Source organism: Miscanthus floridulus, chromosome 2 (assembly GCF_019320115.1).
Source record: "Miscanthus floridulus cultivar M001 chromosome 2, ASM1932011v1, whole genome shotgun sequence".
In the NCBI taxonomy this organism is placed as follows: Eukaryota; Viridiplantae; Streptophyta; class Magnoliopsida; order Poales; family Poaceae; genus Miscanthus; species Miscanthus floridulus.
Genome location: NC_089581.1, coordinates 66,483,650 through 66,509,452, shown reverse-complemented (window position 1 = coordinate 66,509,452; position 25,803 = coordinate 66,483,650). Strand labels below are relative to the sequence as shown.

Below are 25,803 nucleotides of genomic sequence, written 5' to 3'. Positions count from 1 at the left end.
ACTGCTTTAAATCTGTACTGCCAAATATACAACTTATGTCAACCAATGAATGAATTACAACTGCATAGTTTAGTGTAAATACAGAAAAAGGAAATTGTAAGTGCACTAGTGAAAGAATAAATCCAACTATATCTCACTCATACTACCCTACTAACTACATGAACAGATAAAAAATCGAATACTCACCAACAAAGCAGAAAGACAATCAACAAATGCTTGTCTCAGCCACTGTCCAAACAAAAGTGGAAACGAAAACAATTCCACATTGAAATCCACCTCCACCTCAGCATACCAGAAATAACAAAACAAAAAAAGAATCAATCAAATATCTGTAACTTACATCACCCTTTCATACAAATTACACTTGAAAGTTTAGTGTAAATACATAAAAAAGAACTGTAAAAATAGTTAATAAACAATGTAAAAAGGCATATGTCAATGATTGCCGCCCAGTAACTACATAAACATGTTAGAACTAGAAAAACACATGCAGAGCACAAATCTGTTAAAACTTTGAGATATATAAGCAAAGAGAAAGACACTCACAGAGCCAAGTAAGTTGAAAGACACTTAATTCCAATAACACAACATTATAACATAACCAAAGGAACCTCAAAATAGTGCTCTTTACACACACAGAGCCAAGTAAACAGATCAACACAAACAGGGAGTACCATATATAGCCAAAATTTCACATACACTAAGACCAAAACAAACAGCTAACCATAATTGTAAGAACAAATACACAGTTAGACATACACACAGAGAAAACCAACTTACTCTTTCATTAAAAAATTCAACATGGACATCCATCATTGCTATCTGCATGGCACAAAAAAACTGGGTCACACTCAAACAAGCTATTGTACATAGAAACAAAAAAATTATAGAAAGAAAATTACCTAATAAGCTGATCAATATAATCAAAGAAAAACATCAACAACACAAATTTGAAATGACTCCATCTCAGTAATTGAAAACATCACCAAAGAACTACACAAAAATACAATTTTTTAAAAAAAACATAGATGTAATATTTATTACAAGCACCCACATAATAAAGTACCATACAAACACTAGGTTCAAAAAACATAAATTGTTCAATTATTACAAACACAGCTTGTCAACTAAAATAAAAGATCCAGAAACTAAAGTTGCAAAGCACTATCCTACTGAGATGGATCATCTTCTCCCAAAAGATTTAGCTCCCAGCCATAAAATTTGGATCATCTTCTTCCAGTCACCTTGATATAGACACACACATTCTTATTAAAAAATCCAGGAGACACCTACCCAATTAAAACTTCTAAGATCCATAAACAGGAGGCTGATAGGTAAAAGGCCAAATCTTATCAACACAAAAACTCTGATACGAATCTTCAGCTTTAGCTCTGACACCAATACTCAGAACACGATAAACAGACATTATGCCACTACCAACCAAGAAAGAACGGCCAGCCATCACATTTGCATCTTCTTCATCTTTAACCAGAACATAGACAGTGCCATTCTTGGAATCTAAGACAAACTTATATATTGCTAGCCATTTTTTACCTCGGTTCTGTCTAACAGCCCGAGCAACAAGTTTAACACTGCTCAAACCTTTGGCAACAATAAGCCGGTTCTGCTGGCCAGGAACTAAACCCAAATAATCAACAACAAATAATGATACATCTTCATTGTCCAAGGTGAATGGGACTTCAACATCAGGAACCAATGGATTTTGGGGGGAAACAACCTAAAAATATAAAAAGATCTATTAACATAAAGAATAGAAAAGTGGGAAAAACAGTACAACACATAGGCACCTCTTAAAAAACATCACAAAAAAGAAAAAGCATATATATAAGAATCTAAAATATAGAGAAATAAAGCTCAAATTAATGATTCAAAGAAAACAATACCTTGATCCTTACTGCAATACCAAAAAAAAATCAGAGTAGGGAGTCCTTCCTTAAAACAATACTTTTCACTTCATTGAAACAAACACCATCTGAATCCACAGAAATCTTCCAAGCGCGATGCACAGTAGTGAAATCATCATCATAACATAAAACATAAACAATGCCATCGGCCTCATCCAGACAAATTTTAAATTCCTTCAAGAGATGCTGCCCGACAGATGTGCTTCAAAGCACGAAAGACAATCATAACTTTATCTTTACCATCTAGATTTCCATGCAAACCTAACAGCCATCAACCTGAGCCTAGGCAGAAACACTTCCAACAACAGGTGCATCCAAAGCAAACATTTCTAAAACTAACTAGAAAACATTTCTCTCCTCCATGATGAACCTTCCCACCATAGGATCCATCTGAAGAAATAAATCACTAAACTTAACTAAGACTGACCTAAAAAAGACTGAAATAACACTGAATTCATAAAGAAACTTAAAAACAACTAAACTATCATATGTTCCAATACAGTACATATATAGAAAAAAAACTGAAAGTAATAATGAAATACCTAAAGCTGAACCTAAAAAGAACATAAGACATAAAAAATGGAATGAAACAGAAAATACTCAAACTATAACTGCCCATTTCTAAAACTAAAAAATACAGAGCACTACTCATAAAATACACACACAGAAATAAAAAAGAACTGAGACAGAACCTACTTCTGAATCTGTACTTCAATTAATCCGACACATACTGACATTGACAAATACTCTGCTTAAACCAACAATACCTACAAATAACTCAATTGTGAAAACCAAAAGGATGGACTTTCAATGAAACATTGAGCTGTAATTTTGGTTCAAGTGAAATCGAACCGTAAGATCTGTAATACTAAGACTGAAATGTAAAACTCAACTTCTATCCAACATGCAACACGAGCATGTACTAGAAGCTGAAACTGAACTACTAAAAATGACTGTAGAGCTGACCTCTGTCCAACAAAACCAAAACCAGAACTTGATAGCTAATATTGGTCACTAAAACTAAATAGAATTAAATTAGATAACTGAATCTAAACCTGATTACAAAAACTGTTGAACCTTTACTCAATAGACTAGACTAAGACTAATAAACTAAACTAAACCTGAAACTCAACCTGATTGCTGCAACTAAAATTGACTAAACTAGAACAAAAATACTAAAATATCATTTGAACCTGAAAGGAAAATAGAAAAACTAAATCTCAATGAAAAAATACTCAAACTGTAAATGCCCATTTTGGAGTCTAAAAAACAGAGCACTACTCATAAAATACACACACATAAATAAAAAGGAACCGAGACAGAAACTACTTCTGAATCTGATCTAACAGAAACTGATTCTGAAAAATACAAAACAAAAACTGAATCTAAAAAATACAAAACACTACACATAGAAATAAAAAGGAATTGAGACAAAACTTCTTCTGAATCTCATCAAACAGATAATTAATCTAAATAATACAAAACAATACTCAAAAAGTAAACAAACATAATATGATCTAGCAGAAAATGAATTTGAAAAATACATGACAAAAATAACACATGAACATGAATCACCGTCAGATAACAAAAAGAACCAAAAGACAAACTGTCCACATCAGAAAAGAGAAAAGTTCATATGGAAAGAGAATGGAAAACTTACATGCACGTCCAAAACCAAGGTCGGAGAACGAAACAAAAGAAGACAACTAGAGAGCACAAGAACGCAAACTCTAAGATTAAACCTAGTCTTTATAAAGAAAGGGAGGACAATAGAAAGGGAAATCGAAAAATAGTTGCTGTCCAGATACAATGGGAATAAGAGAAAAAGTCACATGGTGGAGTAAATAGAGGAGTAATAACCACGGGGAGGGTGAGACTAGTGAAAAAAATCACACGGTGCAGCAAATGACAACCACCAACTAGTTACTCACAAAAAATTGACCTAACAGGCCACATACTAATCAATAAAGACCAAAACGAAAGCCAAATGAATACTAGGAAGCCCAAAACTAGCTACCAACAAAAGAATGGGCCTAAACAGGCATTGTAGAAGTAAAAAAGCCCAAAATAAAAACCCTACACATGACTTGAAACCTTACGCATCATCTCACAAAAAAGCCCAACTGAGGGAACACGCATATCGAAGGTCCAAAACAAAGACATATAACAGAGACAACAAGGGGCAAAACATAAAAAAGAAAGACTTGGCCACCAAAAAGGTCAAAAAACATAAATCCAGAAAATAAAAAGGCAAAAAAAATGAAAGAATCAAACTTACCTACGCGTGAACACCATCCAGTCGACACCACAAAGAGATACACCCAAAATTCAGATCTGAGCACATGATTGAAGCAAAGGAAGAACAATGGAACCACCAGATCGATCCAGACAGCTTTAGCCTGCATAAAGATGGAGATAAAACAGAGGTAAACACCGCATCCAATCAAAACTACTAGACCTAATAATTCTACAGGTACATTACAAACAGATTGAAAACAACTTCTCTTCCAATTCTACATAAACAGTCATATTTTGTAGGATATGAATTATAACCTTTAGATTGCAATAACTCACTACCTACTCCAATTAACAGGTACAATTTACCTACCTTGCAACAAATCCATTTGGATAATCAACTTCAAGACATCAAAGGAACGAATGGGAAGGCCACTTCAGACAGATGTACAACTTGTAGGTATGAAACAGAAAAATAAAGTTACAAAAGCTAACAATAGGTTGTATAACAGATCCCATATCAATCTATAGAGAGACGATGGGACATCAAAATCAAGCACAATTACAGAAGTTGAAATGTCAAGAATCGCTGAAAGCAATACATACCTTTCTCAATTACATACCAAAAGCAAGGTAAAACCAAAAAAACTTCTCCTAGGCAAAAAAAACATGCAAATATATATATTACTACTAGAAAAAACATAGTAAAAACAAAAACAAAATCAATTTTAATTTACATAGGAAAGTTTAACAGGACTTCTAATGGAGCAAATCAGGAACTCCCAAGAAGAAGTATTCTCAGTAAGCAAATTTACATTTCCAAATTCTTGAACTTACATCTACTTTACAAGTGTAAATTCAGTGCATGATTAATATAAATAATTTGGTTTCATGTTCTAGTTTTCTCAAGAAATGCAAGGGTCATATACAACATTGCTGATGGGTCCAGATATATTTCAGATAAAAAATGTCAAATATATAGATGAAAAATTCAATAACTGTACTAAAATAAAAATAACTCCTATGCATTTTTTAATGAAAATTAATGTAGGAAAGTATGCAACTCCAGGAAGCAATAACAGATTTGTATAGAGGAAATGACTATGACATATGTAATGCAGAAAAAGGACAAGAGCTAAACTGAAAACACAAAATAGACTCAGATATAAAAACTTACAGAACTTGCCTGATTCATATATAAACCTATTTTGTAGATGCCAATGGAGAAGATGAACACCAATCCTGAAGGGAACAATGAATTCAATTACTCACTTTCAGAGTATCAGGTAAGACTATTTACACACCAACTCAGAATAAATATCAATTTACTATAGCAACATTGAGTAACAAAAACAAACAATGACCACTTATAATTACATATTCAGGATGATGAGATCAAGCAACTGGGATCAAGACTACTTAACTCAGAATGAGGAACCACGATGGCAAAATAGAATCTTCAACAACATGCAACTTCAAGAGATCCAAGAAGCGACATAGGTTGTGGCAGAAGATTTATCAAATACAACATCAGAACTAACAAAGACAATGATAGAATCATCAAATATTGAACATGTACCAGCAGAAGTAGACAATATAGAAGCCAATGGCAGTCAGCAACTAACTGAAGAAGAGATAGATGAATTCATCATAAGAGAACAGATAGCAGCTTCAGAAGAGAACAACATAGAGATCAATAGCAAGTATACCCCACAGTTAGGAATGCAATTCAAGACCAAAGATCAAGCTCACCACTTTTTCAACTTCTATGGATTCATCGCTGGGTTTCAAACCGTAGTAGCACATGTCGCAAGAACTACAAGCAAGAAAAGGAACAATGAGATAACCAAACTCACAATAAAGTGTCATAGATATGGAAAACCACCAAAGAAAAAAACTACAGAGCAGCAGGAGGCCGAAGTTGACAAAGATATTGGAAAAAAAGAAAGGACCAAAAAGATAGACAAATGTAGCAAACAAAATAGATTGCCAATGTGTTATGGTGGTTAAAGAAGAAGATGACATATGGAAGATCATTAGACTAGATTTAGATCACAATCATGAATTGTGCCCAGGCCAGAGTAACCAACAGTTCAGTGGTCATAAATATATGACTAAAATGGAGAAGGCACTTATAAGGACTTTGAATGACAATAACATTCCTATAAGAAAAATGATCTCTATATTGTCATACCTCAGAGGAGGACCCACAACATTACCAGTGAAGAAAAAGGATGTCGACAACTTTAGAACAAAGATAAACAGAGAAGTTAGAGGAACAAATATGACAAAGGTGCTAGACAACTTTAGAAAGAAGAAGAGTGAAGATCCTACATTCTTCTACAAATTTGAGTTAGATGATGAGAACAAAGTCAAGAATATATTTTGGAGAGATGGATCCTCCATGAAATATTATGTAGACTTTGGAGATTGTGTCAACTTTGACACAACATATATGACAAACAAATACCGTCTGCCATTTGCACCTTTTGTCGGAATCACTGGACATGCACAAACATGTATCTTTGGATGTGCTTTCCTACAAGATGAGATAACAACAACATTCAAATGGGTGCTTGAGACATTCCTAGAGTCAATGGGTGGGAAACACCCCAAAACTATAATAACAGACCAAGACAAAGCTATGAAAACAGCAATTGAAGAAGTGGTGAAAAACACAAGGCACAAGAATTGCCTTTTCCACATCAAAACCAAATGCTACTCAAAGAACATCAAAGTTTTCGCAACTAAAGATGGACTATATGAGGAATTCAAAGACATAGTGAACAACTCTATCACAGAAGAAGAGTTTGAGTACTTGTGCAGCGAGATGATCAAGCAAAGAGGCCTAGAGAACAACAAGTACTTGACAAAAATGTGGGAAACAAGGAAAAGATTCATACCAGTTTACTACAAAAATGTTTTCTTCCCTTTCATCCAAAGCACATCAAGAAGTGAAGCTACAAATGCAAGATTCAAGGAAAATGTGGGTCTAACCTATAGTATTATCAGCTTTGTGGTAGAGTACCAATGCATAGTTGATAGTATAGATAGTGCAGAGAACCTAGAGGACCACTACAGCAACCAAAAAAGACCAAAGGAACTACTTTTTGGGTACACATTTGAGAGGCAAGCACAAGAGTTATACAATAGGAGCATATACAAGAAATTCTAGGTTCAACTAGCAGCTACTTCAACACTAACTTACAAGGAAATCGAAGAAGGAAAGATATTTGAAGTCTGGCAAAGAAGTAACCAAGTATACAAGGCACAAAGGATTAGGAGATATATAATCCTAACTAACCTCACACATGGCAAAGAAGAATTCAGTTGCACCTGCGCCAAATTCAGCAAAGACGACATATTGTGCTCTCATATCCTGAAAATCATCATAGAGAAGGAAATTAGCACAATACCGGACAAGTACATAATAGATAGATGGAGGAAAAAGGATATGAGATTGATCAAGCAAAGAATAGAGGACAAAACAGTCCAAACAAGTTCATTGCTAAGATTCAATATACTATCAAGGAAATCTACTCTTATGAATTCAAAAAGCAGCTAAAAAAGAAGAAGCAACAGATTACCTTATAGCAGAAATGGATAGGATTGACTTGCACCTAGACAAGTTACTAGCAACTCAAAGCACTGGGGAAACACAGAATGGACCAAGACCAGATGAACAAGAAGAAACAGGAGGAGAAAAACAAAATGAAGACTATGATACAGAGAACTAGATACAGGATCCAGAAAGAATACAAAATAAGGACAGGCCAGAAAAACTAAAGAGAATGAAGACACATATAGAACAGGTAAAGGAGAAAATAAGGATCAAAGAGAGCAAGAAGAAGAAAACAACAACAAATGAAAGTTTAGGTAAAAATCATATAAAGCGGCAAGTAAAATTCATTGCAAACATAATATCATGACAAGACTGAAAAAAATTATTAACACAACTGCATTCACAACTATATTTCTTCATCACTAGGATCGCCTAGTGAAGCCCAAATCGAAGAGATTGAAGAAATCGACAAAGAAAAACAATGACACAGAGACAAGCAACTCAAAAGGAGCAAGCAAGGAGTAGGTGAAGACCATGAAATTAAAGGAAAAGTGAAGTCAGCAACAAGATGAGCTATATGTAATATTGTAATAGACTTATCATATGTAATAGATCCTTAGTTCAATGATGTGCAACATAGCACAAGCATATTGTAAACCACGTCCTAAGTACTAACCTATATATGAAAGGACATATCAAATGTCCACAAACACCAGGAATAGCTATACAAGCTACGAACACAACTTCAGCCGACAAAAGCAAAAGAAAAAAAGAAAACACTTCAAGCAATAGCTACTCAGAGCCATCCGTCCTGCAACAAAGAAAAATATACAATGAAACATAAAAAAACAAGTCAAAATAATATAAAACTATAAAGGCTGTACAATACCTCACTCAGATCATAACTAATGACTAGAGTCTTGTTTCCTGAATTTCTAGGATTGAACATCATCTCATTTGCTAATTTGATCCTTATATTTGCAATGTCATCTCTACTGAACACTGAAAAAAGACATGATCTCGGCGAAGTCCAATTCTCAAGGAACATCATAGTATAAATTCCAGAATCAACACTACATGAAATTTTAAAACAAAAATATTAAATGATGAACCCCAAAAAGATAATCATATCAAACTCTAAAACTAGAAAGACCAAAACAAATATGGTAGAGAAACATACTCATTCTCTAGAGACTGCTTGGGCACACTTGGGTATATAACACCATAATCTTTGAACTTCATATCACGCTTAACAAACTTGTCCCACCAAAATTTAAATTCTAGGATCTATAGCACAAAAACTAATTAATTAAACAAACAATTAATAACAAAAAAAATACATCAAGAAAAAACAACTATACCATCTTTTCGCTGACATATTGCTGGTAAGCATGAACTTCAAAAAAGTATGAGTCAAGAAACACAAACTTCTTATCCTTGATGTCGATAACAAATACAAACCAATGATCTTCATAGAAAGTTGGGAAATACAACTACATAAACAAAGATACATTTTAAATAAAATGGTTCATAACAAAACAAAAACTAGAATGATTCATAATTCTTAAAAAATTGTTAAAAAATACCATGTCCGATTGGAAAAGAGGCCTGGCCCTAGCAGAACGGTCAAAAGCTTTCATCATCACATCCACAACAACTTCATCATGATCTTTGAGAAGATTGTCCTTAAATATAAAGATATAATAAGGAGAATGAATAAAAAACAATACAAACCTGAATTACAATAAAACAAAATACATACTAAGATATTAGAAAAGAAGTAATGGCGCTTAGAAACATCTAGATGTCCATTAGGCCGACAGAAAAGATGATAGCAAAACGCAGTCACAACAAAATTATTAACTTTACCACCTAGCTTCATAGATTCACCAAGCGCCCAATAGGTACAACGGACACCTCCAAAGTACAAAGCATCCAAACTACAGATAAGGGGAAAAATTAAACAAGGAAAAACCATCATTCAAACAGTTTGCTAACAAATAAAACACATGTACATACTAAAATCAACAATACAAAACAAAAAAAGACAAAGACACAGAAGATTACTTGCTAGAACATGATTTAGCCAAATCACATATAGCGTTGTAGTTTGCAATTTCAGATTTTGAAACTTTGAACTTATCTCCAGTGACAACAAAATCATCAATAAGAACTCGACTTGGATAAACCATCCTTCTAGCACCATGAAGAGGAATTTTGCCACCATTTGAAGAATTCCTAACCTTGAAATCAGAACAATTCGCCGAACTTTCAGGATCAATTGAAGAATCAGCAGGAAATCCATGAGTTTTGCCAAGGGATAAATAAGGACTCTGTGTGCTCATCCTTGATCTTGATTTTTCAAACTTAGAATTATACAAAGCATCTGATTTCTTAGTCTCAACTCTAACAGTTTTAGCAAATGGCCTAGAACTAGTACAAATAACTGGAGAAGTATCCTAAATTGATGAACAAACATATATCAACTGTAAATATGCAAAAGAAACAAACAATGAATAAATATGCAGGAAAACTAACATTTCCTTTAACAGCAGAACCATGCATCCTCTTATCAGAATTATTAAGGACAGGGGAAACATAAGCCTTTCTGGGAAGATTGGGAGTAATATGAGGAGATCCATCATCAGAGAAAGGAATAGTTTGCATAAACACAAGAGCCTACAAAATTAATCAATAAAAAGAGATAAATCACTATGAAAAATGTAAAATTATTAAAACAAGTGGCATGACAGAACAAAGATGTTCAAAACAAAAAATAAGACATAATTGAAAACTAACCTCATCTCTACTGTTTAGAGAGCCATTCTGACTACGTTGCGACACCTAAAAATGAAATGTGAGCATCATAAAAAAGGTCATCAAGCATAGAAAAATATAAACACATACCTTCGAAGCAACAAATCTTGATCGATGCCGAAAAGAAGATGGAGAAACAGAATCAGGAACTATAGCATTCTCTTTATCAATAACAATCACACCTCTGTTAAAATCAGAATAGTTGCCACGAGAACCAGAACAAGAACCAACATTAGTTATGTCACCGAACGGGTTATGAACAGTAGCATTGACAGCACTAGACATAGACTTCGATCTTTGACTTAAAATAGCACAGCTACCTATAAAAAGGATAAAGAATCAAAAGAGATAAAAACATGCACGGGATACAAACAAAAGTCATAAAATCTAGACTAACTTCAATGTAATGCATTAGCAATTATATATATATATATATATATGCATCCGTACTTGTATAACAAATAAATAAAATATAGCTAACCTCAGACCAACTACAACATTAATAACTAAAAATATTCCAGTAACATAGAAAACTATATTCACACTTCTAATTGTATAAACAACTAAGATATGGAACAAAAGAAATACTATAAATATAGCAAACACATGAAAGAAAAACAACACCCTTACTCTTTTTTAGCTTAGGCATAGTCTCCTCCAACTCAACATCAATGACCTGAACAATACAATTTAAATTAGAAACCAATGAGAAAAAAGGACGAGTAATTATTAATTTCAAAAAACAACAAAACAAAGTTATTACATACATTTTTAGAACCAGGAACAACAACATTCTTTCATGCTTATTTCGATGTAGATCCAACACAAGCATTGACAGAACCCTAAGAGACAAAATTAAAAATAAAATGTAAAATCAATAACAAAAAAAGAGAAAAAATAAAGGGAAAAAAGGATACCTTAGGAGCAACAACATTAGCTTCTTCTGGAGCACCATTAGATATAACATCAGCTACATTCGCTGCCCCTGCATGAACATCTGAACCAACACCATCATCAACAGTAGTATCGGTCTGAGCAATAGCTTCCATAATATCCAAGACCAAATCCTTTGTTCTAACATTAGTTCTACACACATGACGCAGCATCCTTGCAAATATATCTTGAAACTCTTTCGAAACATTCCCAAGAGAAGTGACATCCATGTTAAAAGACAAACCACAGTTAAAGCAATGTTCGCCAATCAACTTAGATATTTTTAGCTTCAGACTTAAAGGAAGTTTACAGCCAGAAACCCTTTTCATCCTCTCATAAAACTCAGCATCAAGATCATCAACAGACAAAACTGTCTTTAGACGAACAAACTGCACAATATATACACACACACACACACACACACACACACACACACACACACACACACACACACACACACACACACACACACACACACAAATCAAATAACAACTAATCCCCATTGAACACTAAAAGAAAAAACATAAAGGAAAATAGATCAAACCTTGTAATAGCAAGTTTTCTCAAACTCAAGCAATGGTCTGTAACCATAAACACTAGGAGATCTAAGGTCAAGATTACAATAAAACTGAATCATATCTTCCTTCCATACCGAAATTCGAGGAATGAAGTCTGCAACTTGACGTTGACGAAAATCAATGTGATCCAAGTAAACAACCTTACAAGAAAGCAAACAAAGCAAATACATTATAACCTACACCTAATATTCAAATCAAAGACACATAGAAAAAATAACCTCAAAATACAGTAACATATCAAACATATTTACACTTAACAACTGAACTTACCGCAAGATAGTATAAGCAACCTCCAAGACCTTGACAACGTTTCAATTTATCATTCTTTCCTCTGTTGAAAGCCTTGATATGATCCAGTAGCCATTCCAACACAAAACCACACCAATTGAACTCCTTTATGTGATCAATATCTTCAAAAACACCTAAATATTTGGGACTTGGAACAGTGTTGGTATTTGGGCACAAAAAACTGCTCAAAGCAACTACCATGAAGCAAACAAACATATCTTCATCTGATAGATCGTCCTTATTGATCAACTTATCAGCAAAGAAACAAACTAGAGGAATCTTATCCTTTCCAAACTTCAATAAGACAACATCCTTACCAACACTTGGATCAGGTGGAAATGGTCTAGTACCAAAAGGGAAGTCAAGAACCAAATGAACTGACTCCTCAGTAAGAGAGATAACCTTTCCATCACGAATAATATCACCAGACTTGGAGTCAACTAAACGTGCAACCCAAGTAGCAAACTTATTAGGCACAAAGCACTTATTGAACAACAACAAAGAACCAAAACCATAGCTCTCAATGATAGTCTTCTTCTCAGGGGAAAGAGCAGATATCACATTCATGAAAGCTATGGAAGAAAATCTGGTGAAGCCATCTCTAGTCTTCTTTACAGTTTTCTTCTTAGACTGAAATAAGTAGAATACTTGAAAAAACATATATCGCAAAGAACACAAAAAATATAAAAAAACCATATGTTCAGAAAAAGAAAATCAGATTGAGGTGCACTTCATGGCAAGGGAGAAGAAACCAGCAGCTTACTACTTCAACCAACTCAAGGATTTGACTGCAAAACAAAAACCGCTGCTTCACTGCTAAACAGAAAGACGGAAAACAGCTGCTGAAAACTGGCTGTTGTCTGAACAACCAAGAAACAAACAAAAGAGAAGCACTATGCAGCTTAACTGCTACTAAGGATGAACAGAGAGGGCACACCACTAGAACTAGTGCTCCAGAATAGAGACTAATAGGAACATTAAAACTAAAAAAATCATGAAAAATGTAAAAACTAAAACTGAACAAAACAACAACTTCTAAAATTGAAACACGTAAAAACATTGCAATCCCTGATTAAAAGTTGGACAACTACTACAACAATAACAAAACTCTAGATTCATTGCAAAATTTCTAATCCCTGATTAAAATTAGGTCAGCTAGTACAGCATTAATAAAACTCCACATTCATACAAATCAACTTGGTGCTTGACTAAAATAGACATATTTGACATAAAAATCTGCAATCTAGACATATATTTAAAAAATCACCACGCATAGCAGATTAGCAATTCAAGACTCCCGTGAACAAAAACTGAGTAGATCAACTCTTAACACACATAACTTAAGAATCAAATCTAGTTTAACACTTGGATCAACAGATTTACGTCCACTAATCCTCTATTAGCTACCATTTTTAGCAAAGAAACAGAAAGTACTTTATATCAAAATTCAAAATCAAGAATCGCCATCTCCAACCCTTCACTGTACATAAAATACAAAATGATTGCATATCACACAAAACAATGAAGCAATTTAATAGCAATGAAGCACAATTTCTATGGAAACATAAGAACAAAAACACTAACACTCAAAAAACAAAAACAAAAACTGAACAACATACACAGAAAGAAATAAAACCATAAAACTATTATAACAAACTAATCAAATAACCTTATGCTTCAATGCCATTTGAAGCCTCCTCTTCATAGTCTTCATTTTCTTAAATTGAAAAAAGGAAAATGAAAATTACAACATAGAAACAAATAAAAGGGTAAAGATACACGAAAAAAATTGAACATACATCTTTTACACACTTCTCATACAAAAGACGTTCAAAACTTGAATGATCACCGGAGGAATCACCCTGCAATAACGAAAATAAATACATAAAAACAAAGATACATATAAAAAACCTTTAACAATTAATTAAAAAACAACAAACAAAAAACTCACTTCTCCAACAAGCTGAGTTTCTGAAAGTGATTCATAGGAATCATAATCCACAAAAGGCAGCTGAGAACACTAGATATCTTCTGAACCAACAGTTTCTGAATCACTGGAGGAAGATAAATCAACTACACCACCAGGCCTTTTCCGAGCCATCAAGACTGCAAAGAAAAAAAAACTAAACAAAAAAATTATCAATAATGAAGCAAACAATAAACTGCTACCCTAAAAAATAGTCAGTACTTCAACATCAAAGAACCTAACCAAATCGATCAATTAGACAACAGAAATACAAAAAAAAGTAAACAGATAATTCATTGCTACTAGTAAAAAACTACAAAAAACAAAACAAAAACAACAAAAATACATTGTATTTACGAAAGCATTTGAAGTAACAACAACATAATGGACTACAAACTAACATACTATCTAATAAACAATAACCGACAAATCCAATAAAAATCAGGGGCTAAATCTATAGAAAGCACAGACTAGCTGATTTGCAAAAGCACCAAGTAGAAAGATTACACATTCCAAATCCCATAAAAACACACTACTACACAAGTAACACCACCATCTAATAGGCAGTAATACATGAAGCATTTCATCTAGAGACAGCAGAAAAGCACTGAACCATCAAATCATCAACAACCGGCCTACCATACCATCGACAACCAAGCAAAACTATGAACCAGATTTCGTTACCCCATATCAGCAAACTTACAAAACAGGCCTACAAAAAAAATCAACAAGCTACTGCCACAGGTAAAGGACAGGCAAATAACCAATCCCCCACATACCAAACCCACGGCAACAATCCACTAAACAATAGTGCTACCATCACCACAAATTAGAGATTCAGTACCAAATAAACGCGACAAACACATCCACGTACCTAAAAAATCATCGGAGCAACAATTACAACGAACGTTTACTAGCATCGCAACAGATCAAAACAACAAGTTTCAAACACGCACCGGACATGGCGACGGAGAACAGACTCAAAACTTAGGACAAGAATATACACATCAATCAGATCTAGCAACAAAACAACCGTGAACACATCAGTCCTAGCCAATACAACATGGTGAAGATTATCCCACAACAAACAAATGCCCAGATCTCAGACACCGGCTCGAATCTCTCGACACGCCTAGATCAAGCAAACCAAGCAGTCGCTAAAAAAAATAGATCACGCTGGTGGATGAAACAGACCAGAGGCAGATATATAGACGTACCAGTCGATGCGCCGCTGGGCACGACACCCCTCGCGAAGCTGCCGTCGCTGAGGCTGATCTCATGCCAACCTTGCCAAACCCTAAAAATTCGCCAACCGCTACGGAGAACGAAACGCCAGGAAGAAGACGAAGAGGAAATGAAATGACCACAAGCAGCGAACGAACCCTCCAATCTCGGGCGCGAGTCCCAAAATACAAACAGTACCGTCGACAGCCAGGACCCATAGGCCAGAGACGCAAAAACAAAGAGACATCCGAGGATTGAGATCTGCAGACACAAGTCAGATCAACAGCCCAGATTTTAGTTGATCACAATCCAAATTTCAACCGGTTAAGATATAGCTTTCTCGCAAAAAAAAGTACATCGTTACAGCGTTTGCGATTTTTCTTCCGACGCTGGAACCGGAGCTTGCCCGTTACATTGTCGGCCTACTTGAAATCTCTGTCCCCGACTCCGTGGATCTTTTGTTTCACTTCTGTTGCGCTGCTTGGGTGCTGTGGCTTCCGAAGCTCGGAGTTCGACAAGGATGTTGCTCTAGGGCCTAGCCAAGGTGCAATTCGGTCTTTTATCTCCATCCGACTGGGCCTAAAGCCGTTGTGAGTGGGAGGTGAATGCAGCTGCAGTTTTGAGGGGGGTGAAATTTTTGCTTCCAGTTCCTAGGCTGGGTCGCAGTATCTACGGAGTTTTGGTCCATGCTTAGTACAAATTCTGTGCATGGTTCCCTGGACCTGAATAGTTTGGTCCGTGGGATTGAAGGGGCTATGAAATTTGTGAGAAGGTTGTGGACTTGTGGGATGTAGGAATGGGGAAACTTCTGTCTTTTAGGTTGTGACTATGAAGTTCTGTACAATAGCATTGACTGGTAATAGATTGTCAAGACAACGTGAACTATAAATCCTTTGGCAATCACTGTAGCTCTTTGGATGCATACAATGCAAAATTTACTTAGTTACTGCTCTATTCTCAAAGCAGTAGTTGTCAAGTTGCTTCTAACTTCTAACAACATTTTCAATCGCATGGTGCTGATGGGCTGATGGTAACATAATTAGTGGGACAGTCAATTAAGAAACCACAAATAAGGGTTAAGGCCAGGGTTATAAATTGGCATCTTGGTGTGCGGCATGTAAGGGGGTGTTTGGGACTGCTCCACTCTACGTTTTTCAACTCTACTCCATGTTTTTTAGCCAAACAGGTTCAGCTCCACGAACTCTGCTTGAGGAAAAAAAGACGAAGCTGTGAGAACACCGAAGGGGATGCTCCACAAACTCTAGGTTTTTTTGTGAATATGCTCCACGGTGGAGTTTGTAGGGCAGAATTCGTGTAAGAGTCCCAAACACGCCCTAAATTAGGTGTCCTTGCGTGATCCCAAGTTCAGATCATAGTTCATGGGCCTGCCCAAACAAGCACTGCATTGGCACTTGGCAGGGAGCTCAAGACACAGAAACTGACAATTACTGTCGGTGGTACTTGTGATTCATGATTCAGGCAGGGTAGGGGGAGCGATCATTCCTCTTAATGATTTATTGTGGCTTCTGGGTTGGCAAATACTCCACAACAGTGAAGTTTGAAATATGGGATACTGCGGGCCAAGAGAGGTACCTATTAGGACTTTGCTTTAATTTTAAGTTTTGACATGTAACACCTATTTGTATGGATTCCTTAAGAAATATCATAAAAATGTACCCACTTGTCCTCAGTTTCAAGTAGTACTTGACCTTTTTCATATGAAAGCATAGTAATGAATTTTCTGCAAAATTCATGGAAACCAGTGAATTTTCAGGTATGCTTCCTTCCTCTTTACTACCGAGGAGCTGGTGCTTCAATTGTTGTCTATTATGACATAACCAGTCCAGAATCATTTAACAAAGCACAATACTGGGTGAAGGTATTGTGTGCACTCCCTCCTATCCAATCATATGCTAACTAATTGCCTGTGAAATTTACTCTAGAGGTATGGACGATTGGGTTTAATTATTCACTTTGAACTCCTAAGTGTTAGATTTGGGGTTCTGCTTGATTCACCATATATGATGTTTATGTTTTACTGTGGAGGACATTTCCAGGCAGTCTATTACATTGACAGTATAATCGGAGAGCCTGTCTGTATTGGAGTCTCATCATGTACTGCAAGCTATGTGTGTATATTCAGTTTCAACTGTGCCGAACATTCGCCCTGTTTTTCAGCACTACTTCAGCAGTACTTTTCAGCGAACGAACATTGTTTTCCTCTCACAAAAAATCAGCATAAGCCAAATTTCAGTGGAACGAACATAAATTATGTTTAATGGGCTAATGAAATGATGATGCCCTCTTTTGTTTTGGTGCAAGGGAAGTCCAAAATTTTGACCACTTTCTTTTCCCGATCTTCAGGAACTTCAAAAACAGGAAGGTCCTTATATGATTATGGCTTTGGTCGGAAATAAGGCTGATTTGCATGAAAACCATACTGTATCTCATGCTGAAACAGATACTGTGGTAGTTCTATTCATAGAAGCCGTATTTCTCCCTCCTCACAAAATGAACTGAAAGTCAGAAGAAGCCACATTTTCTAGCCCCTCTGGCTCCGGCTCATCCGATACTATAGCACGGAGCCAAAGCGAGTCTCCTGCCAAACATGTTTTGTGCTTTGACTGCACTGCTGACTAGTTCCTTCAATTTTGTGCTTTGATTGCACTGCTGACTAGTTCCTTCAACATCAAGAAACCCCCCATCCCAATTAGGATCAAGGTGGTCTAAACAAAGCAGGATCACGACCCTATGCTAGTCAAATCTTCTGCAGTTATCATTTCTAATGTGTTTCCCACGTGATGGAAATTTTGAGTGTGGATGCTGGAGTCTGGCCCATCCAAAAGGAACTCACAGAGCTTTTGAATTTAATTTGGGTCATTGTCTCTGGTGTGCTAGTTGTCTTGTTCTTGGAGATTAAAAAAGACAGATTTACATGTCAAATCATTGATAAACTGCAAAAGCATTTTTTACGGGTTAGGTGTAGCAGCTCTGATACTTTCCTATTCTCACCACCACAACCAAAAGTAACCTTTCTGTGTGGATATTCTGACCAGCACACTGAAATGTTGAGCACATTTGCTCCACGTTTAGTCTCCCTGCCACAATATGTTCATGTGCTGTTCCCAGTTTAGGTCTTTGGGGCAATCAGATCTTAACCTAATGAATATCTCTGGCAGGAAATGGCGAAGAGGTTGCCCAGGCCATCATCATCTTGATGACTTGATCTTGATCAGCGCAGGTTACCTTTTAAGCAGCCTGATCAAGGAACATTGTGTAATATACACTAGCAGTTAATTAAAGCATGAAACCTTGTGCTCGGCCGGTGTAACATGAACACATGGTGTAAGGTCAAGCACTACGCCTTCTGTATTTATTGCTTGCATCAGGTCAAGCACTGATGCCTTCGGTATTATTGTTTGCATACGTAGCTGATTGTGTTGAGACGTGCGAATGCGCGTTTCCAGTTTGGTCTAAGTTAAAATGACAATGACGTGCGCTGCACTGGCGATCACACAAGTGAAGGAACTGATACGCAGGTGCCACCACTATTTTCTAATGCAAAATTAACTGTATTATCTTGTGTTCGTGGTCTCATAAAAATTGTTCTGAGGCCTGTTTGATGATCTAGAGCTAGTTATTAATTGGGCTAAAAATTATCTGAAATTAGTTAAAATTGGCTAACAACTAGTTGAAGGTTTGGCTAAAAAATTAGCACACCTATTAGGCCTCTTGTTTGCATGCATTAGGTCAAATTTTAGCTAGCTAACAATTAGCTCTTGAATCTACACCATTAAAATTGTTTGCTATAGCAAATAGCGGCATCTTTTTTCTAGGACCTATAAAGCTAAAGCGAAATTATGACAGATAACATTTTTTTAAAAAAGCTATGAAAAATTACTTGATTAAAAAAACATGACAATCATGAAATTTGATGGACACAAACATGTTTCCAAGGTTCTAGGAGTCTAGGAAATATTACTTAATATAATATTATAGCAATGATTTATGAAACTTAAGTGTTTAATTTACCAAGTTAGAAACAAAAGATAAGTAGATAATAACTAGATTGTCACTGTTATAGCTGTAATAGAAATAGTGCCGCTATTTCAATGCTACAGCTAGGCAATTTAGCGACGCTAAAGTTCAATGTAATGGTCGCAGATGACATAGTGACAAAAAAATAACAATAGCTTAGCGTGGACTCTCTTCATAAGCTATAACCGGAAAAACCATGATCCAAACAAGCCCTTGATTAGTTTCCGATAAGATTTCCCTTCATACTAAAAGCTTTTGAAATTAAATTCACACTAAACCTATGGACTGCATAATTTTGATACACTGCAAAGCTCGGGTAACATCTGCCTGTCCATTCATAAAAATCAAGACTGTTTGACATTAAATCATTTTTTTCAATCGAGAGCTACAAATTTATATAGATTAATGTTAAAAAAGAATTCAAAATTCTTTTTCTAAACACAGAAGAGCTGCTTTTCATTGTATTAGAGAGAAGGGGTGGTCCTCAACAGAAACCTCACTCATATGAGGACCAAATATAAGTGAGGGAATTACACAGACTTAAAATTCTTGCACATAGCAAACACACACGACTCAACCTAGCCCAACTATGCTAGATTGCAACAGTAAGAGCTAGCCCATGCAGTTTCCTCGCACTAGCCATGCACCAGAAGTTGTGCTCATCCTTCAGTTCACACAAAACCGTGTTAACCAAAGGGGAAGCCCCATCAAACACACAAGCATTTCTATATTTCTAAATAATCCAGGCACCGAGAATAATTAGTGTGTTCACTCCTTTTTGTGCTCCTTTTTAACTCTTTTTATTGTCTTGTGCCACGAATCTACAAAGCTCCTTTCATTTAGTCGAGGGACTAAATCTGTTAGGTCCAATAGATGGAGCAATCTAAACCATACTTGCCTTGCCACAACACATGCTGTTAAAATATGATGTATCGTCTCATCTTCTTAATCACATAGACGACATTTATCTGGATGCGAGAGGTCCCTCTTAGCAAGCCTATCTATTGTCCAACATCTGTTTCAGATTGCCAACCAAAAAAACATTTTGCAGTTAGCCAAGGCCCAGGTCATCCATAGCCGACGCTAAGGCTCAAAGGTCACAGCACCAAGGAAATAAGCTTTATGGACAGATTTGGAGGAGTAACATATGCTAGCATCTAGCCTCCAAATGTGACGATCCTCTTGGTCAGTCAAAGCAATTTCTATGAGACAATCCCATAACAGTAGGAATTCTCTAATACCAACCCTCTTTAATACCAACTGAAAGCTCTAGTTTGGTTTTGGTGAATTGATGAAACCCTAAGTGCTAACCTAGTTTATCAAAGTGATTATGAGATAGGTAGCACTACTCCAAGTGATGAAGCAATGGTGAAGATTATGATGATGGTGATGGCATGGTGATGATCAAATGCTTGGACATGGAAAAGAAGAAAGAGAAAAACAAAAAGCGCAAGGCAAAGGTGAAACTTGATAGGAGCTTTTTCGTTTTGGTGATCGAGACACTTAGTGAGCATGATCACATTTAGGATCGATAGCCGTACTATTAAGAGGGGTGAAACTTGTATCGAAATACAGTTATCAAAGTGCCACTAGATGCTCTAACTCATTGCATATGCATTTAGGATCTAGTGGAGTGCTAACACCCTTGAAAACATTTGTGAAAATATGCTAACACATGTGCACAAGGTGATACACTTGGTGGTTGGCACATTTGAGCAAGGGTAAAGAAGATAGAGTTGAAAAAGAGTTAGTCACGCTGGTCACAGAGTGACCAGACATGTCCAAAATTGGGACCGGAATTTTATCTAGTCTTGGGGTAGTCAGACAGAAGTGACCGGACACGTCCGATATTTGGACCCGAGGTGAGCGACTAAGTGAAAGTGATCGGACTCTGGCTCAGTGGAGTGACCAGACACTGATGAGTTACTGTTCAGCGTCAGGTCAAAGTGATATAGCCCGATGCAGGATTGCAGAGAGCGACTAGACAGGTCCGGTTGCCACACCAGACGCATCCGGTGTGAACCAGCAAGTCTCGGGTTTTTAGCGCAATAATTCATCGGACACAGGGAACGTCCGGTCCGGTGTGATAGGACGTGTCCGGTCAGCCCAGAGCGGCTCTGGGAGCTCTCTGGACTCGACCTAACGCTGCGTCTCCCGGGTTCGGTCGTTTTCTAACAGCGCGTCCGATCACGTAGTATTATTGTGCGCAGAGATAGCCGTTGGGCGCCAATGGCTAAACAATTTGAAAGGGACACATGGCGGTCAGGCTGCGACTGGACGCAGTGACCGGACACGTTCGGTCATCCCGCAGTCAGCCCAATAATTAAGCCAACAACTCTATTGTTTGGGGTGTCTATAAATATCGTTTGGCCGGCTCTAGCTCACTCTCTTGTCCATTTGCATTGACATAGCAACCTTGTGAGCTTAGCCAAAGCCTTCCCACTCATCTCCATCTTTGATTCATCATCTTTATGAGATTGGGAGAGAATCCAAGTGCATTGCTTGAGTGTTTCCATCTAGAGGCACTTGGTATTCGTGTTTCGCTGCGGGTTTGGCTTGTTACTCTTGGTGGTTGCCACCACCTAGACGGCTTGGAGCTACGAGGATCATCGAATGGAGGTTGGTGATTGTCTCCGGCTTCGATCGTGGTGATTGTGAGGGGTTCTTGACCTTTCCTCGGTGGAGAGCCAAAAGGCACTCTAGTAAATTGCTAGTGATTTGTGTGATCCTCATCTTGTGTTGGTTGTGCGGCACCCTATTGAGGGTTTGGCGTATGATGCCAATTAGTGCGTGGACCTCTACATGAGTGAATCGCCACAACAGGGACTAGCTTGCCGGCAAGCAAGTGAACCTCAGAGGAAAAATCATTGTGTCTTGATTGTCTCCTTGGTATTCATTGGTATTCACTCATTGGTCACTTGCCACGGCGGTATACCTCTCTACCACTCTCTTGTATTTTATTATACATTCACTTGGATAGAGCTAGTGGTAGTTAAGACTAGATAGTGTATCATTTAATTGTATTACTCTCACTAGGTTGATCACCTAGGTGTTTAGTAGTGACATAGCTTTGTTGTGATATACTAGAGATCATACAAAATAGAATTGGATAGGTGGCTTGCAACCCCAAGTATAGTGCTAGCGCAAAATTCGCTTCGCCATCTTATTGACTAATCATTTGTCTTAATGTTGTTGTAGAAATTTTTAATAGGCTATTCATCCCCCCTCTAGCCATTAGGACCTTTCAAGTGGTATCGGAGCTGTGGTCACCATGATTTGAGGCTTAACAACCTTCAGTGTAAAAATGGCTCAAATCAGCAACACCAAGAAGCCACCCAATTTGATGGCTCAAACTATCCCTACTGGAAGGCTAAGATGACAACATATATCAAATCAATCAATAGGAAAGTTTGGAAGGTGGTGGAGACCAAGATTGAGATAGAGGATCCGGAGAACCCCACCGCCGCCGAAGAAGTGCTTCTCCAAAACAATAACATTGCTCTTAGTGCCATTCATGATGCTATTGATGAGAGAACATTTGAGCAAATCAAGAACATTAAGATGACTCATGAAGCATGGAAGAAGTTGGAGGAATCATTTGAGGGCACTCAAGCCATGAAGGGTGCCAAGGCATATATCCTCAAGGAGAAGTTTGCTAGTTTCAAGAAGAAGGGGGATGAGAGTGTGCCGGAGATGTTCCATAGGTTACAAGTGCTTGTCAATGATCTCAAAGCACTTGGTGAGAAGGTGGAGGACAAGGACTTCTCCCATAAGTTCTTGAGATGCTTACCCTCAAGATTTGGCACATTGGTCACTATTCTAGTGAGGAGTGGTTTGGACACCATGACACCAAACCAAGTGTTGGAAGATATAATGACCGATGATACATATAGAGATGATGATGAGAAGAAAGAAAAGAAGGAGAAGAAAGATGAGAAGAAGGATGAGAAGAAGAAGAGTGTGACATTCAAGGCCACATCATCCAAGGGCAAGGCAAAGCAAGAATCATCAAGTGAAGATAAAGACTTGAGCTTTAATGAGATGGATGATGAGAAGATGGCTCTCTTTGTCAAGAGATTTGGCAAGTTCATGGTGAAGAAGGGCTACCATGCTAGAAGAAAGAAGTATTCATCCAAGAACAAGGAAGAATCAAGAAGGTGCTTCAATTGTGGAAGCAAAGATCATCTTGTTGCTCAATGCCCAAACAATAGTGACAATGATGACAACAAGAAGAACAAGAAGAAGGACAAGAAGGAAAAGAAAGAGAAGAAGGACAAGATGATCTTCAAGAAGAATAAAAAAGGTGGTTCATATGTGGTCACTTGGGATAGTGATGCTTCCTCAAGTGATGATGATGATAGTGATGATGACAAGACCACCAAGAAGAAGGCACTTGCAAGCATTGCTATCAATGAGAAGCCTTCTCTCTTTGACACTCCATCATGCTTCATGGCTAAGGACACTAAGGTACAAACTTGTGACGATGGAAGCGATGAGGAACATGATAATGAAAATGAAAATGAAAGTGATAGTGATGATAATGAACCAACTAAGGATGAACTACTTAACATGCTAGATGATGCTAAAGAACACTTTGACATTAAGAGAAGGGAATGCAAAAGCTTGCGTAAGGAACTAAAAGCCCTTAAGAAAGCCTTTGGTGAGCTCAATGCATCTCATGAGAGGCTAGAGGAAGCCCACGAGAAGCTTGGCAAGGCTCACAAGAAGCTTGAAAAAGCTCATTCCACTTTGCTTGATGAACAAAATGAGAAGAAGCATGTTGAGACATGTAATGTAGGGTTAACTTGTGACCGAATTGATGAATCATTATATAAGCCTATCATTATTGCTCCCACTAACCCTTCTTGTAGCACTTTCACTTCCACCTCATCTAATAGTGATGGTTTCACATGTAATGCCTCACTAATGGTTGAGAATGAGACCCTCAAGAAGAAGGTCAATGAGCTCACTCACACCTTGGCTAAGGCCTTTGGTGGTGAGGACCGCTTGCTTATGTGCTTGGGTAGCCAAAGAGCTTCTCTCTACAAAGAGGGATTGGGTTATACCCCCAAGAAAGGTAAGGCGGCCTTTGCTCCTCCCAAGACTAGTTTTGTGAAGAAAAATGGTCGGTTTTGCACTAATTGCAAGCAAGTTGGTCATAAATAGCATGAGTGCAAGAACAAGAGCAAAAGTGCTAATGTATCATCAATTAAGATTAATTCTTTCTATGTGCTTACTAAGGGTACAAATGGTGTGAAAGCTAAGTTCACTAGTACGCCATGGATGGACTCAAAGAAGAAAGCTATTTGGGTGCCAAAGAGCTTGGTCACTAACCTTCAAGGACCCAAGCAAGTTTGGGTACCTAAAAAATGATCTTCTTTTGTAGGTCAATTACAAAAGCCGGAGGAAGGCATTGGGTTCTTGATAGTGGGTGCACTCAACACATGACCGGTGATGCAAGAATGTTCAACTCAATCAATACCAATAGCAATGATTGTTATGATAGTATCACATTTGGTGACAATGGCAAAGGCAAGGTCAAAGGGTTTGGTAAGATTGCAATATCCAATGACATGAGTATATCCAATGTGTTGCTAGTAGAGAGCTTGAACTTCAATTTGCTATCCGTGGCTCAATTATGTGATCTTGGATTCAAATGCATATTTGGGGTAGATGATGTAGAGATCATAAGTGTAGATGGCTCTAACTTGATCTTCAAGGGCTCTAGATATGAGAATCTATACCTAGTTGATTTCAATGCTAGTGAAGCTCAAATATCTACATGTTTGTTCACTAAGTCTAGCATGGGTTGGTTATGGCATAGAAGGCTTGGTCATATTGGAATGAAACAATTGAATAGATTGGTCAAGCATGAATTGGTTAAAGGTTTGAAAGATGTAGTGTTTGAGAAAGATAAACATTATAGCTCTTGTCAAGCTAGAAAACAAGTTGGAAACACCCATCCTAAGAAAAGCATGATGAGCACTAGTAAAGCATTTGAGTTATTGCACATGGGCTTGTTTGGGCCAACTCAATACACTAGCATTGGTGGTAACAAATATGGCTTTATGATAGTGGATGATTATACTAGATACACTTGGGTATTCTTTCTAATGGACAAAAGTGATGTGTTTGCAACATTCAAATCATTTGTCAAGCGCATTCACAATGAGTTTGAAACAACCATCAAGAGAGTTAGAAGTGACAATGGTAGTGAGTTCAAGAACACTAGAATTG

At 37.1% G+C, this 25,803-nt stretch overlaps 1 protein-coding gene and 1 pseudogene across 1 annotated transcript; both read right to left on the bottom strand.

Annotated features, from left to right (window-relative positions):
- Positions 1-1,306: 1,306 nt before the first annotated feature.
- The window catches only part of LOC136536667 (uncharacterized), a 55,999-nt pseudogene continuing 31,502 nt past the window's right edge, over positions 1,307-25,803 (bottom strand).
- On the bottom strand, positions 8,519-10,389 carry LOC136513432 (uncharacterized). Its single transcript, XM_066507437.1, has 8 exons — positions 10,261-10,389; positions 9,790-10,181; positions 9,485-9,662; positions 9,309-9,407; positions 9,084-9,215; positions 8,903-9,009; positions 8,612-8,795; positions 8,519-8,533 (listed from the first exon to the last, which is right to left on the bottom strand). The coding sequence occupies exons 1-8, from the start codon at positions 10,387-10,389 to the stop codon at positions 8,519-8,521; spliced, it is 1,236 nt and encodes a 411-aa protein (XP_066363534.1).